Source organism: Vanacampus margaritifer, chromosome 12 (assembly GCF_051991255.1).
Source record: "Vanacampus margaritifer isolate UIUO_Vmar chromosome 12, RoL_Vmar_1.0, whole genome shotgun sequence".
Taxonomy (NCBI): Eukaryota; Metazoa; Chordata; class Actinopteri; order Syngnathiformes; family Syngnathidae; genus Vanacampus; species Vanacampus margaritifer.
The window spans coordinates 4013001-4033777 of NC_135443.1; the positions used below are offsets into that span (position 1 = coordinate 4013001).

The 20777-nt window shown below is 39.3% G+C and overlaps 1 protein-coding gene across 5 annotated transcripts in view; it reads right to left on the bottom strand.

The window, feature by feature from the left end:
• Positions 1–1634: 1634 nt before the first annotated feature.
• LOC144061641 (uncharacterized) overlaps positions 1635–20777 on the bottom strand; it is a 71776-nt gene continuing 52633 nt past the window's right edge. Inside the window, exons 5-6 of one of the 5 annotated variants that reach the window (XM_077582253.1) lie at positions 4285–4365; positions 1635–2511 (exon numbers count right to left, since the gene is read on the bottom strand). In XM_077582253.1, the coding sequence (XP_077438379.1) occupies positions 2169–2511; positions 4285–4365 (424 nt within the window). In that variant the 3' untranslated portion in view covers positions 1635–2168. The remainder of the gene's footprint in view (positions 2512–4284; positions 4366–20777) is intronic. The other 4 variants (XR_013296230.1, XM_077582254.1, XR_013296232.1 and 1 more) reach the window with 4 other exon arrangements.

Genomic DNA, 20777 nt, shown 5'->3' on the forward strand with positions numbered 1-20777 from the left:
GTTAGTTACTATGCCCCTTGTGATGATGATATTTTAGCTATATTAGCCACTTTTGTTTGCCACGTTTTATGCAGTTACTATGCCCCATATGAAGATAATGTGATATTGTGGTCAGTTGCTATGCAGTTAATATGTGCAGTGAAACTTAACTTATTCTATAGGCCTTTATTCTGTCATAAACACGTGCGCATTGCCCTAACGAGAGTTACCGAATGATCATAATGCCATACATATCCCAAGTATGATGTCATCAATCTGTTTTAGTCATTACCAAAGGCATACAGCCTTGCTTTCCAATAAAAAGCACATTCTGAACAACAAGATGCATAAAGACAGGATGTATAGACCCAAAGTATAGAAAGGGAAGTTATCTTCGAAATGAAAAAAAAAATTCTGAGCATGGTGTCTGCCAAGCACCTTTTTAACAGCCGAGTCAAAGTGATAGCTGTGGTCTTTGCTAAAGATCATCATTTGCAGCGCGGGAACAAAGCCGGCAGCTATCTGGGGTGTTAATTAAATCTACAAGCCTTTTATTAATACATTTAAACACCCACTTTATGCGCCCTGCGTTTTAGCACATATTTACCACCATTCCCTTGTTATGCCTTTGAAAGAAGAAAAACCCGGGCCAAATGAGTGTTGGCTGAAAAGAACGCCAGCGTTGACTCTTAATGGACAACCTCACTAATGGACGACGCTAATTAGCGGCAGGCTGACGAGGCCTCACAAAGGGAAGGGATCAATATGCCACGCAAGTGTGTTGCCGCTCGCTCAAAAGACGCCAGACGCTGACATTTGCTTGGAACGCGGCGTGGTGGCAGTGCATTGCAAGAGTGGGAAGGTTAGTGGGGGAACCAACACCATTTAATGCTTCGAAATTATGCGGTCGCTTGTGCTTTTTTAAAGTCGGAAAGAACCTTCAATGTAGATTTTGGATTTGATTTTCTTCACAATTTAAAAAAAAAAAATTTAAAAAAGAGAATTCCCTTACCTTGCTTACATTTTTTGCTGTCACTCCAGCTTTTGTCAGAGTTGTCACCACTTCCTGGTGTGACATGTTCAGAAATAGCTGACGGAGTCCGCTTTGCAACCCCCCACCACCATCAAAGGATAGTGTCTCACATATGCTGGAGCATGTATGCCTATTCATCCCGTTAATCAAATAACACAGGAGGGAAGCCATACCATAAATTCCGAAAACTGGTAAACCCGAAAGATACTGTACATTAAAACCAGAATATGGAATTAATTAGAAGTAACTCATGCAATGAAACATACATCGGAGAAAGTTAACGAACCTTCAAAAAAGAGCGCAAAGTTCTTTCAAAATCTGTAAAAAAATAAATTTAATAAAAATCAGCAAATTCTACGATTTTGAAATTCATCACCATCTGAAAATAATAAAATTGTACTTTGACCAAAATTCAAAAAATAAAATAAAAATAAAATAAAATCAGCCAATTTATGACAATTTTGAAATTCCTCACCATCTGAAAATAATAAAGTTGTACTTTGACCCACCCAAAAAATATAGAATTTTTTTTTGCCCAAAACATCTCAGGCCACCTCAGCTAAAATTGGCTACATTTCTAGTCATACATATACACATTCAATTTTACCGCAGAAATGAAATTTTTAATACATACAATGTAATCACTATTTTGCTCAGTTTTTCGTGTTTTCTGAAAAAAATTATGAAAAAAAAGGACTTTTTTAAAAAAAATTAAAATATATTTTTTATTAATTAATTGATCAGTTATTTGAATTTTATTCTGCCAAATATTGGAAAGGGCATCGGCTTTAAAAAAAAATAAAAAATCCTGTAAAAAAAAATTGTTTATTGTGAGGAGTTCTGGAACATACTGCCCGTGATCAACGGAGGTTTGATTGTTTTCATTGCAGAGCTAGTTGAAGTAGCTCTTGTGTACCTCAATGCCAGTGGCCCCCCAACCCTACATTTTACACGGTCACCCTAACCGATAAGGACACAGACACTTGTTGTACAAGTCTTTTTGATTGCAATCTGAGTTAGTGGCTGCAAAGTGGGGTTCATGCTAGGTGTGGTAAGATAACTCCAGCCCAAATAGACAAGTGGACATTGAAACTCAAATGTCTGAACAGGTAACAAGACCCACTGCCACTTTTTTTTTTTTTTGGTGGGGGGTAATTTAGAAACAGCGAAGCACACTTTTTTTGGCCAATATCCTGCTCCTCCTCCTCCTTCCTTCCTCTTCCCCGGAGAGAGCCACTGATCTGCCGCCTAGTGAACACTGTGTCTCCAGTGTCGGGATAATTCCCGGCGGGATTGGTTTTCCCTCGTTACCTTGTATTTGGGCAGCTCTGTTCCTGCCCCCTTTCCTAATTCTCCCCGCCTTGACATCCCAGCGGCAATGGGCATCGGTCGGCTGACAACGGGTCCTTTGTCCCCTCGCTGGAGGCCGGAAGGACGAGCGAGGACGGTGGAGATGAAGCCAAAAGTCCCTTGTGCGTCTCTCCATCAACTGTGTGCACCTGCAAAAATCAACACAAAAAATGAAACTGTCAGATCACATCAAGTAATACAGTGAGCCATAGAGAGAGACTGAACAAATATTTTAGTGGCAGTCTGAAAAAAGGTTTGATTTTGAAAATCAGGTATACAATATCTGCTAGTGCCTCTGGACATGGCAAACTGGCTGTCTTATGTTGTGTTTTTATGTATGTAAAATAATAATAATAATCATAAATTATTATTATTAATGTATTATTATAGGGCCTGAGTATTTAAATCTGCCAGCCGATTTAATCAGCCAATATTAGCTCTTTTAAAATCAACAACATTTGTATTTTGGGTTTTTATTATTATTAGTAGTAGTTAGTTAAGAAAATGGATGGATGGATAATAATAGTAATAATGATAATAATAATAAAAAAATACTATATTTTGTATTTATGTTGTTGTAATTATTATTATTAATAATAACAATAATAAAGATAATAAAAATAAGTTTTCTTTTGTAATTCTTGATAAACCGTAGCGTTTCTTTGCTGTTTTCCATCTAAAATTGCATTCATATTCACTTCTTTAATTAATCCCAAAAATATTTCAGTTTCACCTTACTTTATAGTCCGTCTTTGCTTTGTGACTACAAACTCACGTGTCACGTAATATCCGGTCAAAACGTGCGACATGTATCCGGTTTCGCCAGCGGTTATTCGCAAAACATGTTTCCATAGCCAAAATTAGCATTTTCCTCTTTTCGATACGCTTCAAAATCCACCCCTTCCAAGCGTAAAAATTTCTAGCGTTTCCATTCAGTTGTAATGAAAATTCTAATAAAAATGGGTGGAAGGAAACCCACCTAGTGTTGCTGAAAGTGAAGGCAATTTGCAAGAAATATAAAGTTAACGATTTGACAACTGGCCACATAAAAAGATGCTGAGGGCCACATTTGGCCCTCAGGCCTTGGGTTTGACACCGGTGAGTTAAAGCCCCTCAATAAACCAAACGTGCTTGTTTTTACAACGTGGAAGGAGGCCGGAATACTGCACTAAAGCATGGGAAAACATGCAAACTTATACAGGAAGATTTGAGCCGGGACTCAAGCCCAGAACATCAGAAGTGTGAGGCAGGTGCGGTAACCACTATCACTGCGATGCCTTAATCATTCCAATTGTCCTTATTATTTTCCCATGTTCTTATTTTATCAGACTGGAGCTGTGCCCATCCAAATCCCTCTTCAACTTCAACGTACACACGAGCACAATCGTGGCAGCGGCCCTCTCGAAATCTCCGTCAAATCGAAATTTCTGCCGTCAATGCATCTCTCTCCTCTCCTCTTTGGCCCGGCATAATGTCACAAGAGCCTCCACAAAAGTTCCCGCTGCACGCCGGCAATTCTTATTTTCCTTTCATTGTCCTTGCCGGACGACACAAACAAGCAAACAAGGCTGCCGAGTGCATCATTTCATTTCCATATAGATGAAAAGCGTGCGATGAAATGAACAAGTGTCCATTTGTACACGAGGCACACAATGCTTTTCGTGCGGACGCTCGGCCGTTGTTGGACGTGCTCCTGCGAATTACCTGAACAAAACCTTAGATAGGATGATCGTAATTCTAAAAGGCCACTAATAGATTTCGCCCAGTTCGCAGCACTTGAGACATAAAAGAGGTTAAAGCAACGTGGGAGCGCAGATGATAGCGACCCTCTTCAGTCTTATTCACACCAGATGTCATTTATCCTCACGCGTGCGCCGTCTTGGGCCTCGCAGGAAGCCCACTGTGGCATTGGATGGACTTACTGGAAGAGTCCGCATTCCTTTGAATCGTTTGGATTTTTCACTTCCTGGAACATCTGATGACGATGCACGTGAGCGATCTTCCTCAAATGGAAAGTCTTTCATCATTTCATCAAAGAAATTTGACAATAAACAAAACCAGTGTGGTGTATAAACAAGGACACGAATGTATACTGTACAGCCATTTTTACTGAAGCAACCCCTTTCGCTCGTGGCTGTTTTACTGGATTTTGACTGATTTTGCAAGGCCCACAGAATATTGTGTTGTATTGCTATAAAAACATGAAACCTACCAAAAGAAAGATTAGAGTCTCTTCTTTCATCAGGAAAAAAAGTATATTTGCATCTGTTTCTGTTTTGCAGCAATTAGCATTAGAATAGAGCAAAGTTTCATCAATATTGACAAACCTGGGGAAAAGAGCTTTGTTGCAACATGGCCCTGTTTGTTTGATCTCTTATATTCTGCTGCCACCTGCTGGACATTTCATGTAATAACTACCATTGCTTTATGCGACCTCTTCATGTCACAAGCTCTATCAAAGCCTTCTGTATGCTCTAGCATAAAAAACATATAAATACGTTTTTTGGGAGTGAAGGACAAACGATTTAAAAACGTATTTACTTTGTCAGCAATTTTTTTTCTACTATTTTTACTAGGGATGTTCCAAAGCCCTTTCTTAGACCGATGTCATTTGACAAATGTCAAATGTTTTCAGAGCAAGTTTTGCAAAAAGTACACATGGCTGCACAACGTCTTGCATTACCAGCCAAATTGGCTAGTAAATATTTATGACCATCCGCCAAAATGAATGTTAGACACATTTGGCGGGTTAGTTTAAAGCCCTGGCTAGGACTGGTACTCTGCCATCGATCTATATCACTCAATTCCCCAGCTTGACGTTGCATCGGAAATTTACCAAAAACGTCCTTGTAAATTCACCGTTTGTAATCTGGAAATCGGGAGCCTGAAAAACCGAGCCACTATGCACTTTTTCAGTACGATTATTTCCTCGAATGCTCCGCTTTGAAAATCCTCTTTAATGTGAACTGCGGAGACCCATCCAGAGTTCTTATGGAGACGATGATCAAGGTTTGTATTCTTTTGATGTGAACAAGCCCGGTTCTTTTGCAAAACCTCTCAAGACCAGTTTCTGGGTTTTGCCCACTCATACACGAGCTTCTCTCATCCTGTGATGAAAAAGCATGTGTGGCATATACACACACCGCTAAACAATATTTCACTCCCTGGTTCCAGGTCCCATTTGAAGAGATCACATCAGGACATGAAAGCATTCTTTTTTTTCTTTTTCTTCCTCGTGTATCCGACCCACTCGTGTGCGCCTCAAGCATTGATCCTGTGATGGTGGTAAATGAGTTAGAGACAATCCAAGTCTTGGCCAAATGGAGTAGTGAGCTGTTAATGCTGCTCGAGTGCTTGTAACAAAGCAGTGAAGAGGCATAAAATGCTGAAATAAAAAAAAAAAGGGGGGGAAAAACTATACAGTGTCTTAGACATGATTGGAGATAAGCACACACACAACACATTAGCAAGATGTTCATAACAGACGAAAGGCAACGTCCATTACTGGCGAGAGCGCCGCATATTTGTTGGATTCAACATGACAATGTCTAATTACCGCATCATGTTAAATGCTGCAGCCGAATAACTTTCCTCCTCTCCTGCGAGCTTCGTTATGTCGTTAATGTCGGCCAATTAGCGCGCCCGGCACAAAAGCCACCGGCTCGGGAGCAAACGAGCCCGCCGGTCTAATTGGGAATTAACAAATACTTTAAAGCAGCGTTCCAAAACAAGAGGCCGTTAATCAGCATCGTTTCTAGTGGAGAAAAGTTAGCATTAACATAATTGAGGATGAGCAGAGGTCGGCTAACACGCTGGGAAGGAAATTGTTTGTTTGTGCAATTAATAAACCACCCAGACACTTAATTGCCTTGTTTTGTTTTAGTGGGCGATGTGTGGATGAAAAAAAAAAAAAAACTGCAACGAGATGCAAAAAGGCTGCGAGGTAGGCTAGTGGTTAGCATGTCTGTCTCACAGTACTGAGATTCGACACCCAAAACGAGCATGCTAGCTTCATTGAAGGCTCTAATTTGTCCTTAGGTGTGATTGTGAGTATGAAAGGTTGCTTGCATGAACGTGCCCTGCGATTGGCTGGTGACCACACGAAGGCGTAACCTCCAAAATCAGATGGGAGAGGCTCCACATCCAGATCCAAAACCATCAATATGTTTATTCTCCGCCAATTATCACTAGGAGCACGAAGCTAATCTTAAGCTAACGGCGAGCGGGCTAGCCGAAGCTAGCGATATGAGGCTAAGGCCCGCTTCATGCCGCTTTGAGTTTCGTCCCCGTCGTGTATTGGTCATATTTTCTTTTCGCGTCATCGCAAAAATCCAGTTTGTGCCAGCGTTGCTAAAGTGGAAAAAGTCTTTTTGAGTTTGTCAGCAACAAAAAAACTCATCGGTTGATTTAGCGACAACATTTGGCGACAAAAAAAACATTTCGGGCAGTCTGGAGCCCTGTACATGGAACTCAATTTAAAAAAAAAAACTAGATTGACTATGTTTACATGCAGCCAATAACCCAAATATATGCTAAATTTGGGTTTTGAACGCCCAAGTAAAAACGCGCAAAAACCCAAGTATGTTGTTTTTCAGGTTTTAATAACTGAATAAGACGACTGGTTACTACCTCTTTTCCAACCCAATTATTTGGTCATATAAACGCATATCGGGGAACCTCCTTTGTGCGAAACTTCTGCGCATGCAATGAATCTTGGTCTGACCTCCTTGTACAGTGTGCGTGGCGGCCATCTTACGTTGCCACTGGCTAAACTTAACCTTAAACAGTAGCCCACCTAGAGCTTAGTTTTTGGTCTACACTTTTTTTTTTTTTTTTACAAGTATATTTTTGCTCTGGAACACTGATTGCTTTGACCAAATAAACTAAGGTTAAGGTGAGTAGCAGAGTAGCTTGAAATTTTGAATGGGAGATGGGGGTGCGATTAAATAAGTTTATTTCTTCTCACTCCCTTTCAGGCAAAATTTGACTATTATTATTATTATATAAGTGTGTGGTTGTTTTTTTTTGCCTGAAACAAAAATAGAAATTAAAAATGAATGAATGAAACTAAACAAACCTGAATATTGATTGCATGCAAACAAGTGTCTTGTGTTAAACTTCGCACCCCTGCCCAGTCGTTCAACATTTCCACACAGTCGTCGTCCCGGCTTTGATATTTTCCATGTTTTATTTCCACGGCATCCGTAGGCTGACTTCATCTGCTTATTGTGACTTGACTGCATGAAAGCAGCCGAGACTTGATGTTCCCAAATGTCACACTGCTCCCCAGATGCTTCGTATATATCAAAACGGAGTCTGTTGTTTACCAAGAAAGGATGCTAATAAAACGCAACGCATTTGGAAAGTATTGAGGTGGTGACCCTGAATGTTGCATCCAAATAGCGCTAAAAGAAGAAAAGAAAAATCTTCAAGAAGCTGTTTTACTTTGACAGAAAATAAAGTTTGAAAACTTGCGGAATGCATTTGTGTGTCAATAAGGAGTTTGTTGGCTTACACGTTTGAGATTTGCAGTGTCGTAGGAGTCGTGTTTTCGTTTATATTTGCTGCCAAGGAAATCATTTTTTTTCCAACATTGAGCACAATTTGTAGTCTTTCTTTGTGAAAACCATTTTTGAGGAGTGCGTGCATTTCTTGTGGGCAATAAAAAATGATTCTGATGCTTGCTTAGTTTTTCTCTAACAAATCTCTCCAAATTCCAGAAGTGGTTGTTTGTCTCTCTGGCCATGGCTCAGGTCTGCACTGTACAATTTTTTGGGGGGGGTAAAACCTATTTTGGAACACAGACGCCTTCCATTGTTTCCCGTCATGGACATCTGTGATCCGTGTTAGGAAAACCTACAAGTCATCCATCTAGAGACTTTTGGGTCATCTGTGCTCCTGACCCTGACTGAGACCTCGTGACCTCGGTACGGGCCTCCACAGACACTCGTGGCCTTAACCTTTAGCCCTGGACAAGCTGTTGCGTCCAAAAGCGTCTCTCAGGAAGGCCTGCTCCTTTCCTGGACCGATCAATACCCCAAAGTGACCTTTTGCGTCTGCAAACACAGGTAAGATGTCACATTGGGGTCTACTTGCAAACTGGACTTGAGGATCACAAGGGTTTCTCTATTTCTTGTGCTATCAATTTTGAATAAAATAATACTCAACTAACTGTTAGCCTGTGAGTCATTAACTCTTTGACTGCCAGACGTTTTCAGAAACGGGTTGTCCCCAGTGCCAGCCGATTTTAAGCATTTTGACTGATCTTTCAAGGTCCATAGAAAATTATGTGTTTGGACTATGGAAACACATCCATCCATCCATCCATTTTCTTGGCCGCTTTTCCTTATGGAAACACACATACTACCAAATGAAAGATTGGACTCTCATCTTTCATCAGAAAAAAAAGTTAGTTTCTACCTTATTCCATTTTTGAGTAATTAACAATAGAAAATGGTTAGTTTCACCTCTGTTTTGAAACAAACGTCTTTTAACGTCTTTGGCACTCCTCCGTAGGATTTTACTAAACGTTATTTAACGTTTTTGGCAGTCAAAGAGTTAATTCAGACCCCCACCCACCCCCGGTTGACTGTACACTTGGTACCTGGACCTTCAGTAGGGACTTACCCATAACATAAAAAAAAAAAAAAACATACTTTGAATTTTCAGTCGGATGCTTGAATAAAAGCAACAGTGTGTCGGTTTTAAACTGCAGGCACATCATCGGCGTGCAAAGGGTCAGAAGCACTCACTACAGTGGAGAGGCACGGAAGAGCGGGAATTTGAGCCGCTAGCCTCTGAACTGCTAATTAAAATGGACAACGACCACAAAACTGCATTAAAAAACAACTCTGCTCAATCCATTTCGCATGACTTATTTCCCCGAACACCCCGCGGCTAATGTAACTGGGCGACCTCCATGTTAATAATTGCCGCTAATGTTCCAGCCTGTTTTGGTTTTAATTGTTTGGCTGATTTTTTTTTTTCTCCATAGAATACATCCAGCGCGCGGCATATCTTTGCGGAAACTTACATGAAAAGCTTTTTTTTTTTTTTTTTTTTTGGAGTGACTTCACCTGCCTTCCTCTCTGCGCCATGTTTGTCTGCGTTGACAAAAGCTTCATTAGAGTGTCCCCGCCATCACTGTAATTGGGCCCCATTTATTTCAAAGCTACATTTAATGGTCATTTCTTTGTCGGCGGCGTGTGGCGGACCGAAGTAGATCACAATGCCTCTTTTCTTCGCGCCTCTATTTTCCTCGAAACCCCCCCCCCCCCCCAGACGCTCAATTATTAAATTATATTTCTTTCATCCGCCGTATTTAATAAATTGCACGGGGCTCTTTAGTTAATGGCGGTGGTGGGTGTCCTCGCCGCACGTGCTCGTGTGTGTGTGTGTGTGTGTACCATTGAAATGGTGGACTGTACAGCAGCACTGTGCAAAAGTTTGAGCTTTTGTTGCTACAGTATGTTAAGCTTTTTGAAAGCAGATTTAGACATGCTCGGAACTTAATTTGGTGGAGTGATCCCCATTCATTGCAGTAACGTTCAAATTCTAGCCTACAAAAAAAAACAACAACTTACATTTCGATTAAATTTCGATTACATTAAAATTTAAATGAATTTTTTCTACTTCTGCTTCTACTTTTTCCTTCAAAGCTAGTAACGAATATTCAGTTTAAAAAAAAGTATAACATGCCCTGTTATACTTTAAAAAATAAATGTTTAAATTGTTTATAATTTCAGTTTGATAGTGTTGTGCTTTTAAGAGGCGGATGAAGTCAGTCATGCCACTGCTTTGAGTAAAACCACTCGATAAGCTTGTTCACTCAGCTAGGAGCGTTTAGCTTGATGTTGGCTTTAATGCTCAGTGTGAGTGTCTGTTTTCTGGCCGAGGGGGGGGGTGACGGGGGTCGGGCTATCCAACCCGCAATCCTTTTATTTCACACCCTGAAACATCAGAAGCCAACAAGGTGGAGAGAAATGACTTTGTGTGCGATTTGTCTGCTTCAGACGAAGCCGGCTCTCCTCTCTTTTATGTGCGTAATTGAGGGTGATTATTTCAACTGGGAAAAGGGGAGCGGGTAATAGAGGCTGATTAAATCCCACGGACGTTGGCCCCAGACGGGCCCTCAAGACACAGTGGTGTAATAACACACGCCCCACCCCTGGAAAAAAAAAACGAGCGTCACCTAGCGCGGCCCGTCCACTCACCTTATTTTGCCTGACACGAGGCCAGATGCAATTTAATGCATTTATTGTGGTGTCGGTCCTTTTATTGACAGCTGTAAATAGTTGGGATTAAATTGAAGCTGCGTGCTTGCTTTTGAAGCTTGTGCTACCAAAAAAAAAAAGAGGACACAACAGAGAGATGCTATTCCATCATTCGACGACCACAACAGGGATTAGTGTCAGTGCTGCGATATTTCTATAAATACGAGAAAAAAAAAAGAGTGAAAATGGCTGCCAAAACGCATCAACTGCTCATTTTTCACGGCTTAAACAAGAGCGCTTGTGCTATCGACTGCAGTGAAAAGGCTCGTGGGAACAAGTGACATGTTCTCATCGTCACTGCGTGGCGGGATGCCTATCAAGTGCTAATTTGTTTAGCGTTTCCCACGGTAACCATTCAGCCACAGTTCACACCACATGTACAACGCGTTCCTCGACAGGTTTTCCGTACACTCGCAGAGTAGAGCGCATCATGGTGCCCATTGTGCCATTCAATAAAAGGGGTGTCTGATTAAGTGAGTGATTCATTTCCGATATGCAGGAACATACAAAGTGGAAATATGACAACACTGACAAGGAAATTTTTTTTATAAAATATCGCAAGAATGTAATTTAGAGCGGTACCTCGAGTTTCAGAATCAATCTTAAGATGGTTATGATTGAACACGAACAGTGAATTAAATAAACGTAAGTACTCACAGGCACATATTCTTTATCCTCTGTGGAAAACAAGTTATTTCGCTTGAACTCACTTTGTTGTGAAACTCTTCTTCGTCAATACATTATACACTCGTTTATTATAAAATTTCCCCTTGGTGGCAACATTAGACGGGGCACAACATTATGACTTTATTCATGTACTGCTTTTTAAAAGTATTTTTTTATGTGCTAACAACTTCATTTTTGTAATAATTTGTTTCTTTACTATTTTCAGGGTTCAAATGTTTCTTTATTTTCTTCAAAATATTTCCAACTTTGATCTTGTAAAATAAAATAAAAATCTTTAAATATTACTATTTTATTTATGCACTGGCAACTTCATTTTTTGTACTATTTTCTCCATATTTTCAGCGCTATACATTTTTGAAATCACCAAAACTTAATTAAAAAATATAAAATAATAATTTTTAAAAAAGCATGTTTTTTTTCTTAAACATGACTTAGTTCCTCTAAAATTACAATTTGGTTCCCCAAAAATGTATTTTCTTTTTGTAATGTGGCCTTAAGAACAAGTTCAAGTAAACTAAAAAAAAAAATATATATATATATATATATATATATATATATATATATATATATGAGACAAAAATACCACAGAAAATAAAGTGAAGACAATTACTATTTAGAGAATATCGAAAGCACAAAATACATGTCATTGTCAAAAATCGGATTTATCTTAAGTCCTTCTTTGCTCTTGCTTTTTGTGTGTGTGTGTGTGTGTGTGTGTGTGTGTGTGTGTGTGAATTCAGACTTCCTTTCCATTTAACACCATAAAAAGTGTCCCAAAGTTATCCCAAGCTATTTTATTTAGGAGGTCCAATGAGCATCTGGTGAGTTTGGAGTGAATTCCAAATGTGATCGGTATTGATGAGCGGCCCTGCTCCAAAGAGGCCGTGAGCGCCAATCGTCGGAGCCGTCAGCACTCTGGCATGGGCTGACATCCATCACGCTATTAATGCAGTGCACCTATATGGAGCTTTGGAGGGAGGCTGCAACAGGAACATCCCCTACAGAGAAGCAGTGGTGCTGAATGGGAAGTAAACAAGTCCACCCCCCCCCCACCCCACACCACCACCTCACTGCCCAGAGGGCAGCACCAACAATAGCCCATCCATTACAAAGAAAAGAGGGGTGGAAAACGAGGAGGGGGAAAAGAAACAACAAACATTTATTTACTGCCGCTGTTGTCACTTTTTTTTCCCCAGCTATTTTTTTCATGATTTACGGTTGGCTTGGAGAAGCTTGAGCTGAATTGATTGGCTTCTTGGTGGAATTTAAGAGAGCGCCATCGGTCCTCAAACAAAACCTGGATTACTTTTTCAGCCAAATGGAGAATACAAGAAAAGGAAACTTGGAATTATGATCTTAAAAAAAATATTTAAAAAACTGTTTTCAAAACTGATGCAACCATTATTTAGAGGCTTTGTGACTTTTGCATTATTTTTACTGTTATATATTTTTGATATACCCTTCTGATCTTTATAATTAAGCATTAAATATTTATTACTATGATTGCTTTGCTGATTGCCTAAGAGAGTTGACATTTGTGTGATTATCTACAGTAGGAGAAGTTAAAAAGCTTTTAAAATGGAAAATAATACATACAGTACATATAACTATATACAGTATCGTCGCTGTTAAGTGGAAAAACACTTATGACAATTTTTTTTCAATTTTTTTTTATTTTTACGTTTTTGTGATGAAACTGAATGCAGACCGCCCTCCACCCAAAAAAATGGACATAAGTGTTTTCTACTGAAACTGAAAACAGACATCCCAAAAACATAAAAATAAAAATTGGAAAAAATGGACATACAGGTAAGTGTTTTTCACATAGCAGTGACGATATAAATATTGATTTTGGACTATATCCAAAAATACATCCCTTCAATAAAAGACGATTCAATACGTATCACAATATATTTTAAAGTGGAACTAATAAGTTAAATTATATGCACTTATATCTTTTAAATCAAAATCGATTTTCCGATTCAAATCATTTTTTCTTACACCCCAATAAGACTCAACTCAAATAATCTTTTACATTATTGGAGAGATACTAGTATCTGGATACAATACATGTAGCAATCAAGAATGGTCCATTTTCAGATGGAATGATTCGATTCGATATGGAACGTCTAAGCCCAAACTATTCAAGGTTATTCAATTCACCAATAAATCATCAGCAATATCAAACCAATTTATACCAATTTTAAATTGATGCGGATCTCCCATAAAATATTATTTGGTATGTATCTCCATATATGACATCTATTATTATTATTATCATTATTATTATTATTATTATTATTATTATAGGATGCGATATGATTCAAAAGACAAAACATTTTAAAATGTAACAATTCTATTTGAATTGGTTTAATCAGAAAGGATTTCCTGATTCAAATCGGTTTTCATTGCAACCCTAATATACAGCTACGTTATAAGCGGTAATTTAACATATAATTTACAAAAAAGTTTTTATATATTCATTTTTTTGGGGGGTAGTGTTGTATTATAGAAGAATACTTTATTTCACACCGGTAATCCAAAATAAGGGACATGGGACCAACGAGCCGGAGTTGCAGTTTTATCAGAATGCTCAAAGTAAAAAGAGCAGCACGGCGTTGGGGGGGGGGTCTGGTTGGTGAGCGAGGAATGAGAAGAAGAGGTACGCTTAGTGATTATTGAGAAGACAAAGACCTCGCTGTCCGGGTGCTGACAGCAGCCTCTACATCAGGTGGCCCCCCGTCCCTGCCTCCATCCATCCCCGTGGTCGCCATCCAATTCCAGCCAGACGAGGGAATTTTCTCTCGCGCGCCACCCACCCATCATCCATTTATCTCGCTATTCATCCCCCTCAACAAATGGCAATGATAACACACAACAACACAGCAAACGATGGCTCCTTCCCCCAAATTCGCCTTCCCAGAACCTTTCGAGTTAACCGTCAAGAATTCTGCTGAAGATGAGCCGTCCCGTTGGCCTGCGCATTCCGCGCACGCTGTGCCAAGATTCCTGCGTCAATCCCGGGATTCAGTGAAAAGCGGGTTTCGCGTTTCATCAGATTATTCAGACACTTTGAGATAACCGGACGACTCACAATAGAGTTTCAGAAGCGTTTGCCTGGCGAGTTGACCGCATGGGTTGGTTCCAAGTTACAGACATGAAATGAATGCTTGAAACTACTGTATGTACACTATAACAAAAATATTTAGGCTTAACACCAAAAAAAAAGATTATCAAATACTGCTTACCTAATATTAGTTATCATAAGGACACATTTTTTATTTGGGAACTCAAAAACGAATGCGTTATGGGAACTGACTTTTCCACTTTGAAGTAGGCTAAGCTACTTTAGCTTTGAAGTATATGCTAAGCTACTTTAGCATTTTGAAGTAGGCTAAACTACTTTAGCTTTGAAGTATATGCTAAGCTACTTTAGCATTTTGAAGTAGGCTAAACTACTTTAGCTTTGAAGTATATGCTAGGCTACTTTGGCTTTGAAGTATATGCTAGGCTACTTTAGCATTTTGAAGTAGGCTAAGCTACTTTAGCTTTGAAGTATATGCTAAGCTACTTTAGCATTTTGAAGTAGGCTAAACTACTTTAGCTTTGAAGTATATGCTAAGCTACTTTAGCATTTTGAAGTAGGCTAAACTACTTTAGCTTTGAAGTATATGCTAGGCTACTTTGGCTTTGAAGTATATGCTAGGCTACTTTAGCATTTTGAAGTAGGCTAAGCTACTTTAGCTTTGAAGTATATGCTAGGCTACTTTAGCTTCTTGTCTTAATTACGAGTCTCCAAACAAGTAATCAAACTACAGTTGTAATTCAAATGCTTCTATTAGTTACTCTGTTGGACACGTGCGCTTCTACGTACAAGCAAAAGCGACATTCCAAATGGGTCATTTTGTATAAAACAACCCAGGAAGTTGGGTCAAATTGACCCATAAAGTGGATCGGTCCATTTTTGATTCATAATTGTGTTACTTTTGACCCAACTTTTTTTAGAGTGTGCCATTTCCATTCTATTTTATCATCGGTGCCTACTTCAAGTAGTAGGCCACTTGAAGGGCATTCGGCTCAACTATTTGTCAGATCAGTTAAGTGTTGATTTCTGATTGGACAATAGGCCTGGCGGTATCATTGCGGTATCTTTAAGTTTAAAGACTTACAAAGAGAACCTCAGTAAAATGAAGTGTTAAGCACACACACAAAAAAAAAAAGGCTGTGGATACATTTCCCTGCTCGGAGATAGAGGCCCCGGGGGCGCAGACAGCCAACAAAAGAGCTTGAGCTCACACTTGTGACCCAGGCGAGCTATTCGCCCTTCAGCGAGCCGACACAAAGGAGACAGCATAGGTGACTCCACGCATGCTTCGCGGCTGCTTTTTCAACACTTGTATTCTCTGTTTCTGCCGCCCTTTCGCTGCGCGCTGACATCAACCTTTGGCCCGCCGACAACCAAGTTGCGGTTTCAATTTACCGAGCGACTCAAAAGAGTTGGCTTTGAGAAAGACACTTTTATAAAACACTGTGCCGGCTCAAATAAAGAAGTTGCAATTAATGAGGACGCTTTTATATTTGAGGGGGTTTTAGATGGGCGGTGTCACTTTCTCCACTGTACTGTATGCGACAAAGCCGCGGTCCCAGGAGAGTTGGCGACAAGACCTGATATGGAAACTTCAGTCAGAGATGAACACATATCGATAATCGGGCTGAATATTAGCAATTTTTTACGTTAGAGAAATCTCTTGAAGATTTTAGTAGCCGATTATCCTGTGGTCTGGGTTGTGTTAAGAGTAATTTTACCATACCTGATCTGCTGGGAAAACGATATGGGACAATTATCAGAAAAATTTAACTGTTTATTAATTACAATCATGAATCGTAATGTGTATGTTAGTGCTGTCACTGAATCTTTTAAAAAATCGATTATCCTATTAATTATTTTCAAGGCCGATACCGATTATCAGTAGCGAAGGAGGCCGATAACCAATATTTGGAGCAGATATTCATTTTCAGTAAAAGGGAAACAAGAATCGGTGTGAAAATTTAAAAAATTTCCAGTTCTTAACTTTTTAGATTTGCAAAATATTCAAGTTAAATAAATAAAAAAAAAAAAATAGACAATTTATTTGTTTTAAAATGAATTAGATAGATTTCCATTTATAAAAGTTAAGTTGTTTAAAAATCTAGTTTAGTTTCGACTTGGCCAAACTGTCAGCTTTGTAGGCAAAATGTTTCCACCTCTCACTCTGTGCCTTGTTTTCCTTAAACTACGGACAAATTCGAAAGATGCAGACACAACCACATGAAACACAAATTCATGTGCCTGATTTTGGGAACCCACGCCCGAAAATGAATTTACGTTTGGGAATTCCTCGAGTATTCACGGCTATCGTGAGGAGCTTCCTAATGCAATCATGCAAACAACAAGCGTACACTCAAGAACTGACAACATGCTCCAAAGCCATTCACCCCAAAAAATTTACAAAAAATAAACACCTGCTCAGCACGCAACTCGATTTTTCTGGACGAGGCGTGCAGCAAAAACGCCCCCCGCCCGCCAGCATCTGCTCCCAGCTCGAACCCCATTAGACGTGTCACATGCTGTTTGCTGACATGCCCCCTTTCTATTGAATCACCACATTTGCAAAGTTACGACCTCCGCGTCCGCGTACAACTTTAAAATAGCTCCGCCTTCGGCCCGACTTGGCTAACAGGAAACCATTAAAGCACCGGCAATTACCATTATTCCCATCCACCCGTGCGCTCCCCCCATTTTATTTTAATCTGTTTAAGTACATTTTTTACGCAAGGTTAAAATATGAATCCCTGCAAGCTCCCACCCGCTCCACCGCAAGATGTTTTTTTCTGGCTTCGTCGAGAGCACAATTTACAGCTGATTTAATTTAGCCTTTGCAAACATTTCTAATGACATTAGGCCCAGTGCATATACTGACCGCCTCTCCCTCTTATTCCATTAGCTCCTAAATCAGGTTTAAAGAGCGTACTGATGCTGGATGCTATTATGGGTGATTATCAAAACAACAGACAATGGGGCAAAGTGTTTACTAACTGGTTTAGCCGTAATTCTGCGTAACCAGGACAGATGGGAACACCACCAATTACAAATCAATCTTTTCAATGATGAAAGACCTCACAGAGAGCGCCGGTCACGTCTATGTCATGTCGCAGGAAGCAACGCAGCTGATTATTGACTATTTTTAACCACTGGTGCACAAACGCGGACAACTTTGAGATTTTATGCAGATTATGGCAAAATGGGGAATTTTCAAGTTACAGCTGTCTATAATGGGGTGCCTATATATATATATATATATATATATATATATATATATATATATATATATATATATATATATATACACTCATAATCAGAGGTGGCAAATCCAGGTCCTTCAGGTATCTGGACCTGGATTTGCCACCTCTGCTCACAATCGAGCAGAACTTTCCATGTTAGGAGCTAAATCAGTAAAGGTTCGAAGTTCAGATGTCTTGTGGAAGATTTTCCTGAGCGATTACCCTGTCTGTAAAGTGGGGTGATTTGAGAGCAAGTGTTAAATGTTAAACCTGTTTGATATTTACGAGAGAAAGAAAAAAAAAAATCTGAGATCTTAATGCCGGCCACAAATACACAAGCAACTGATAGTGTCCAGAATTTGGAGAACATTTCTCCAAAATATTAACAATAAAATTGTCAATGAGAACAGTCAGCTACTGCAATTTAGACAGAAAATAAGCTAACAGTTGGCCTGGCTTTTTTTTCTATTATTAACTATTTTTTCTCCTTTGTATCTTCTGGCAGTTTGGATTAAAGGGTGACACGTGAGTGGATTTTCAATCCCGTCCCATCCCACTTCCACAGCAACAATCCTGTCCCATCCCACTCCTGATGAACACAAAATACCGTACACAAAATAACCCAACTATGGGTCAAAAATGGACCGATCCTCTACTTAGGTCTATTTGACCCAATTTTGAGTCAAGAAAATTGTCTTTTTGTGTAAAACAACTCAAATATTGGTCAGATCCTTGACTTGGGTCAAAAAATTGGGTCATTTTGTATAAAAGTTGGGTCAAATTGACCCATAAGTGGATCGGTCCATTTTGGATCTATAATTGGGTATTTGACCCAACACTTTTTAGAGTGTACAAACCATCGCTTGCTTAAGTATGTCTTCAAACTCTTCACTTCTTCCTTGACAACACCAACGAGTTCAAATTCATTTGTACAAGCGTTTGTGGAGAAAAGCGAACAGTTCCCGTTTGATTAGCGAGATGACAACGAGGGCTGAAGTGCTCTCACGTCCATTCAGCCGCCGTGACAAGGACTAACGACGGCCGACCATCTGCATGCATGCTTACAGCTGTCTCCCGTCCTCATTCCAGGTAATGATTGTGTTATCAACCCTCAACCCCTTTTTCAAATTGTTATTAACTGTGCCGGGAGAGGCTGTCTCCGCTCACCTGTCACTGACGCAGCGCCGGGAAGGGCTTTGACTCGCTGGGCTATCAGTCATTGTCAAAGGCAAGGCAGCGCTATAGAAGATGGAGTGCGCGAGCATCATGCGAGACACACAAAAGCCTCGTGAATTGTCTTTATTCAGCACTGAATCGGGAAGAGACAAGTCATGAAAATCAAAACTAGTCTATATTTGTAACTTTTTCAACAGTAGACAGTGATGACAGTGATGCCTTGACTTACAATTTGAATTGGTGTTAAAGCAAGTTTCCCCACTGGAATGAACTGAAATGCTAGTAATCTGTTCCAGCCCCCAAATAGGGTCTGTTTTAATTAGGGGTGTCAAAATTAATTACATTTTAAAGTTCCACCAATTTTTTTTTTTAAACGCACGATTAATGATCGCCCCTTACTTGGAAAGCCTGTAAAGGGGGAATTCCAGTCGCATCAAAGCAAGTATGTCCACATCAAAATTAAGCAGTAATAAATTTAATAATAATGCATAAATGTGTTGAGACTGGGGTCAAATTGTATTTTATAAATTCCAAAATGTAAAGAATTTTTACAAAATTAGCTCTTAATATGAAAAGAAAAATGCACTGAGCCGTCACCGACGTCTTACAAATGCAATTATGCCATCTAGTGGCAGAATAATTACCTCAACACAAATCAATGTTACACTCATTTTTTACAGTCTAGTACATCTTTTAAATTTTAACTTAATTTTAGGAAATATTATGAAATTAGAGAGGCAGCAATATTTCTATTAATTCAGCATTTTCCCCCACTTTTATGTTAACAAGAGTATGAAAACTTTAATTATTGTACATTTTATTGTACATTTAGAACAGATATAAAATTTGCGATTAATCGTGAGTTAGTGAAGTCATGCAATTAACTACGATGACATTTTTTAATCACCTGACGCCCCTAGATTTAATAAAGAAAAACTACCGGTACAACTTTGTTAAAGCAGGAAAATAAATAAACAAAATTGACCAAGTTGCAGTCCGTAACATAAATAATCCAAATTTCGGGATTTTTTTGAAATCTGAAAAAAAAAGAAGGAAATATATATTTGCTGCTTTGAAAAAGTAGAAACATTAAAACAAAATGTCTCAACAAAGTTCAGAAATGCACTAATAACCAAAAAACAGGAAAATTAGTTGGAGTTTGTATAAAAAGGTAAGGTACGCAATTGATTAAAAACTCAAACAATTGAGGACAAACGTTATATTATTTTCTTCATTACAATTTGTATTATGCTGCCAAAAACCGACCGTCATAAATTCACAGACTTTTAGATGCAGCATGTCCACCTGAAGTTCACACACGTGCAGTGACTGAAGGTAACATGGTGCCTAATTTTGCATAGTTTCTACTAAATTATCAGTAGAACAAGATATATTACTAAAATTAAACATGTAATGTTTTTTTCTGTTTTCTGCGAGGCAAATCTTGTTTAGAAGTAAATCAACCGTTCATTTATATAAAATGAATCAACGTGTGCGTCTGGGGGGGGTTAGATAAAGGTGAGATGAACCACGGCAGGTTGGACAGCGGGACCCTGAGGCCTCTTCCCGTGCGCTGATAGATATGCTAATACCCTCCTATTCACTCTACTTCACTCCCTTTATTTCCCCCAATTAAAGCAAACGCCAGTGAAACTGTAATTAAGCCGTGTCCGGGCAAAAGACTGCCTGCTGCTTTTAATGAAGCCCCATCGATTCTCCCTTTATTTGCTATCGCTCTCCCTATAACATCCACTGGCCTGAAATGAAAGCAAGTGAAAAGTGCAAGCTCCCATTCCAGGTTGTTCATTGCATTGGAGTGTTTCATTAAAAACAGATTGTTCTTCTTTTTCTTTTTTTTGCTTTAAGTGTTTTCTGTGGATCTATTTATCACATGCACGCTTGGATGTGGCTTCACGGAGCAGCTGGTGTGAGGCCGAATGAGTCCAACCCAATAAGAG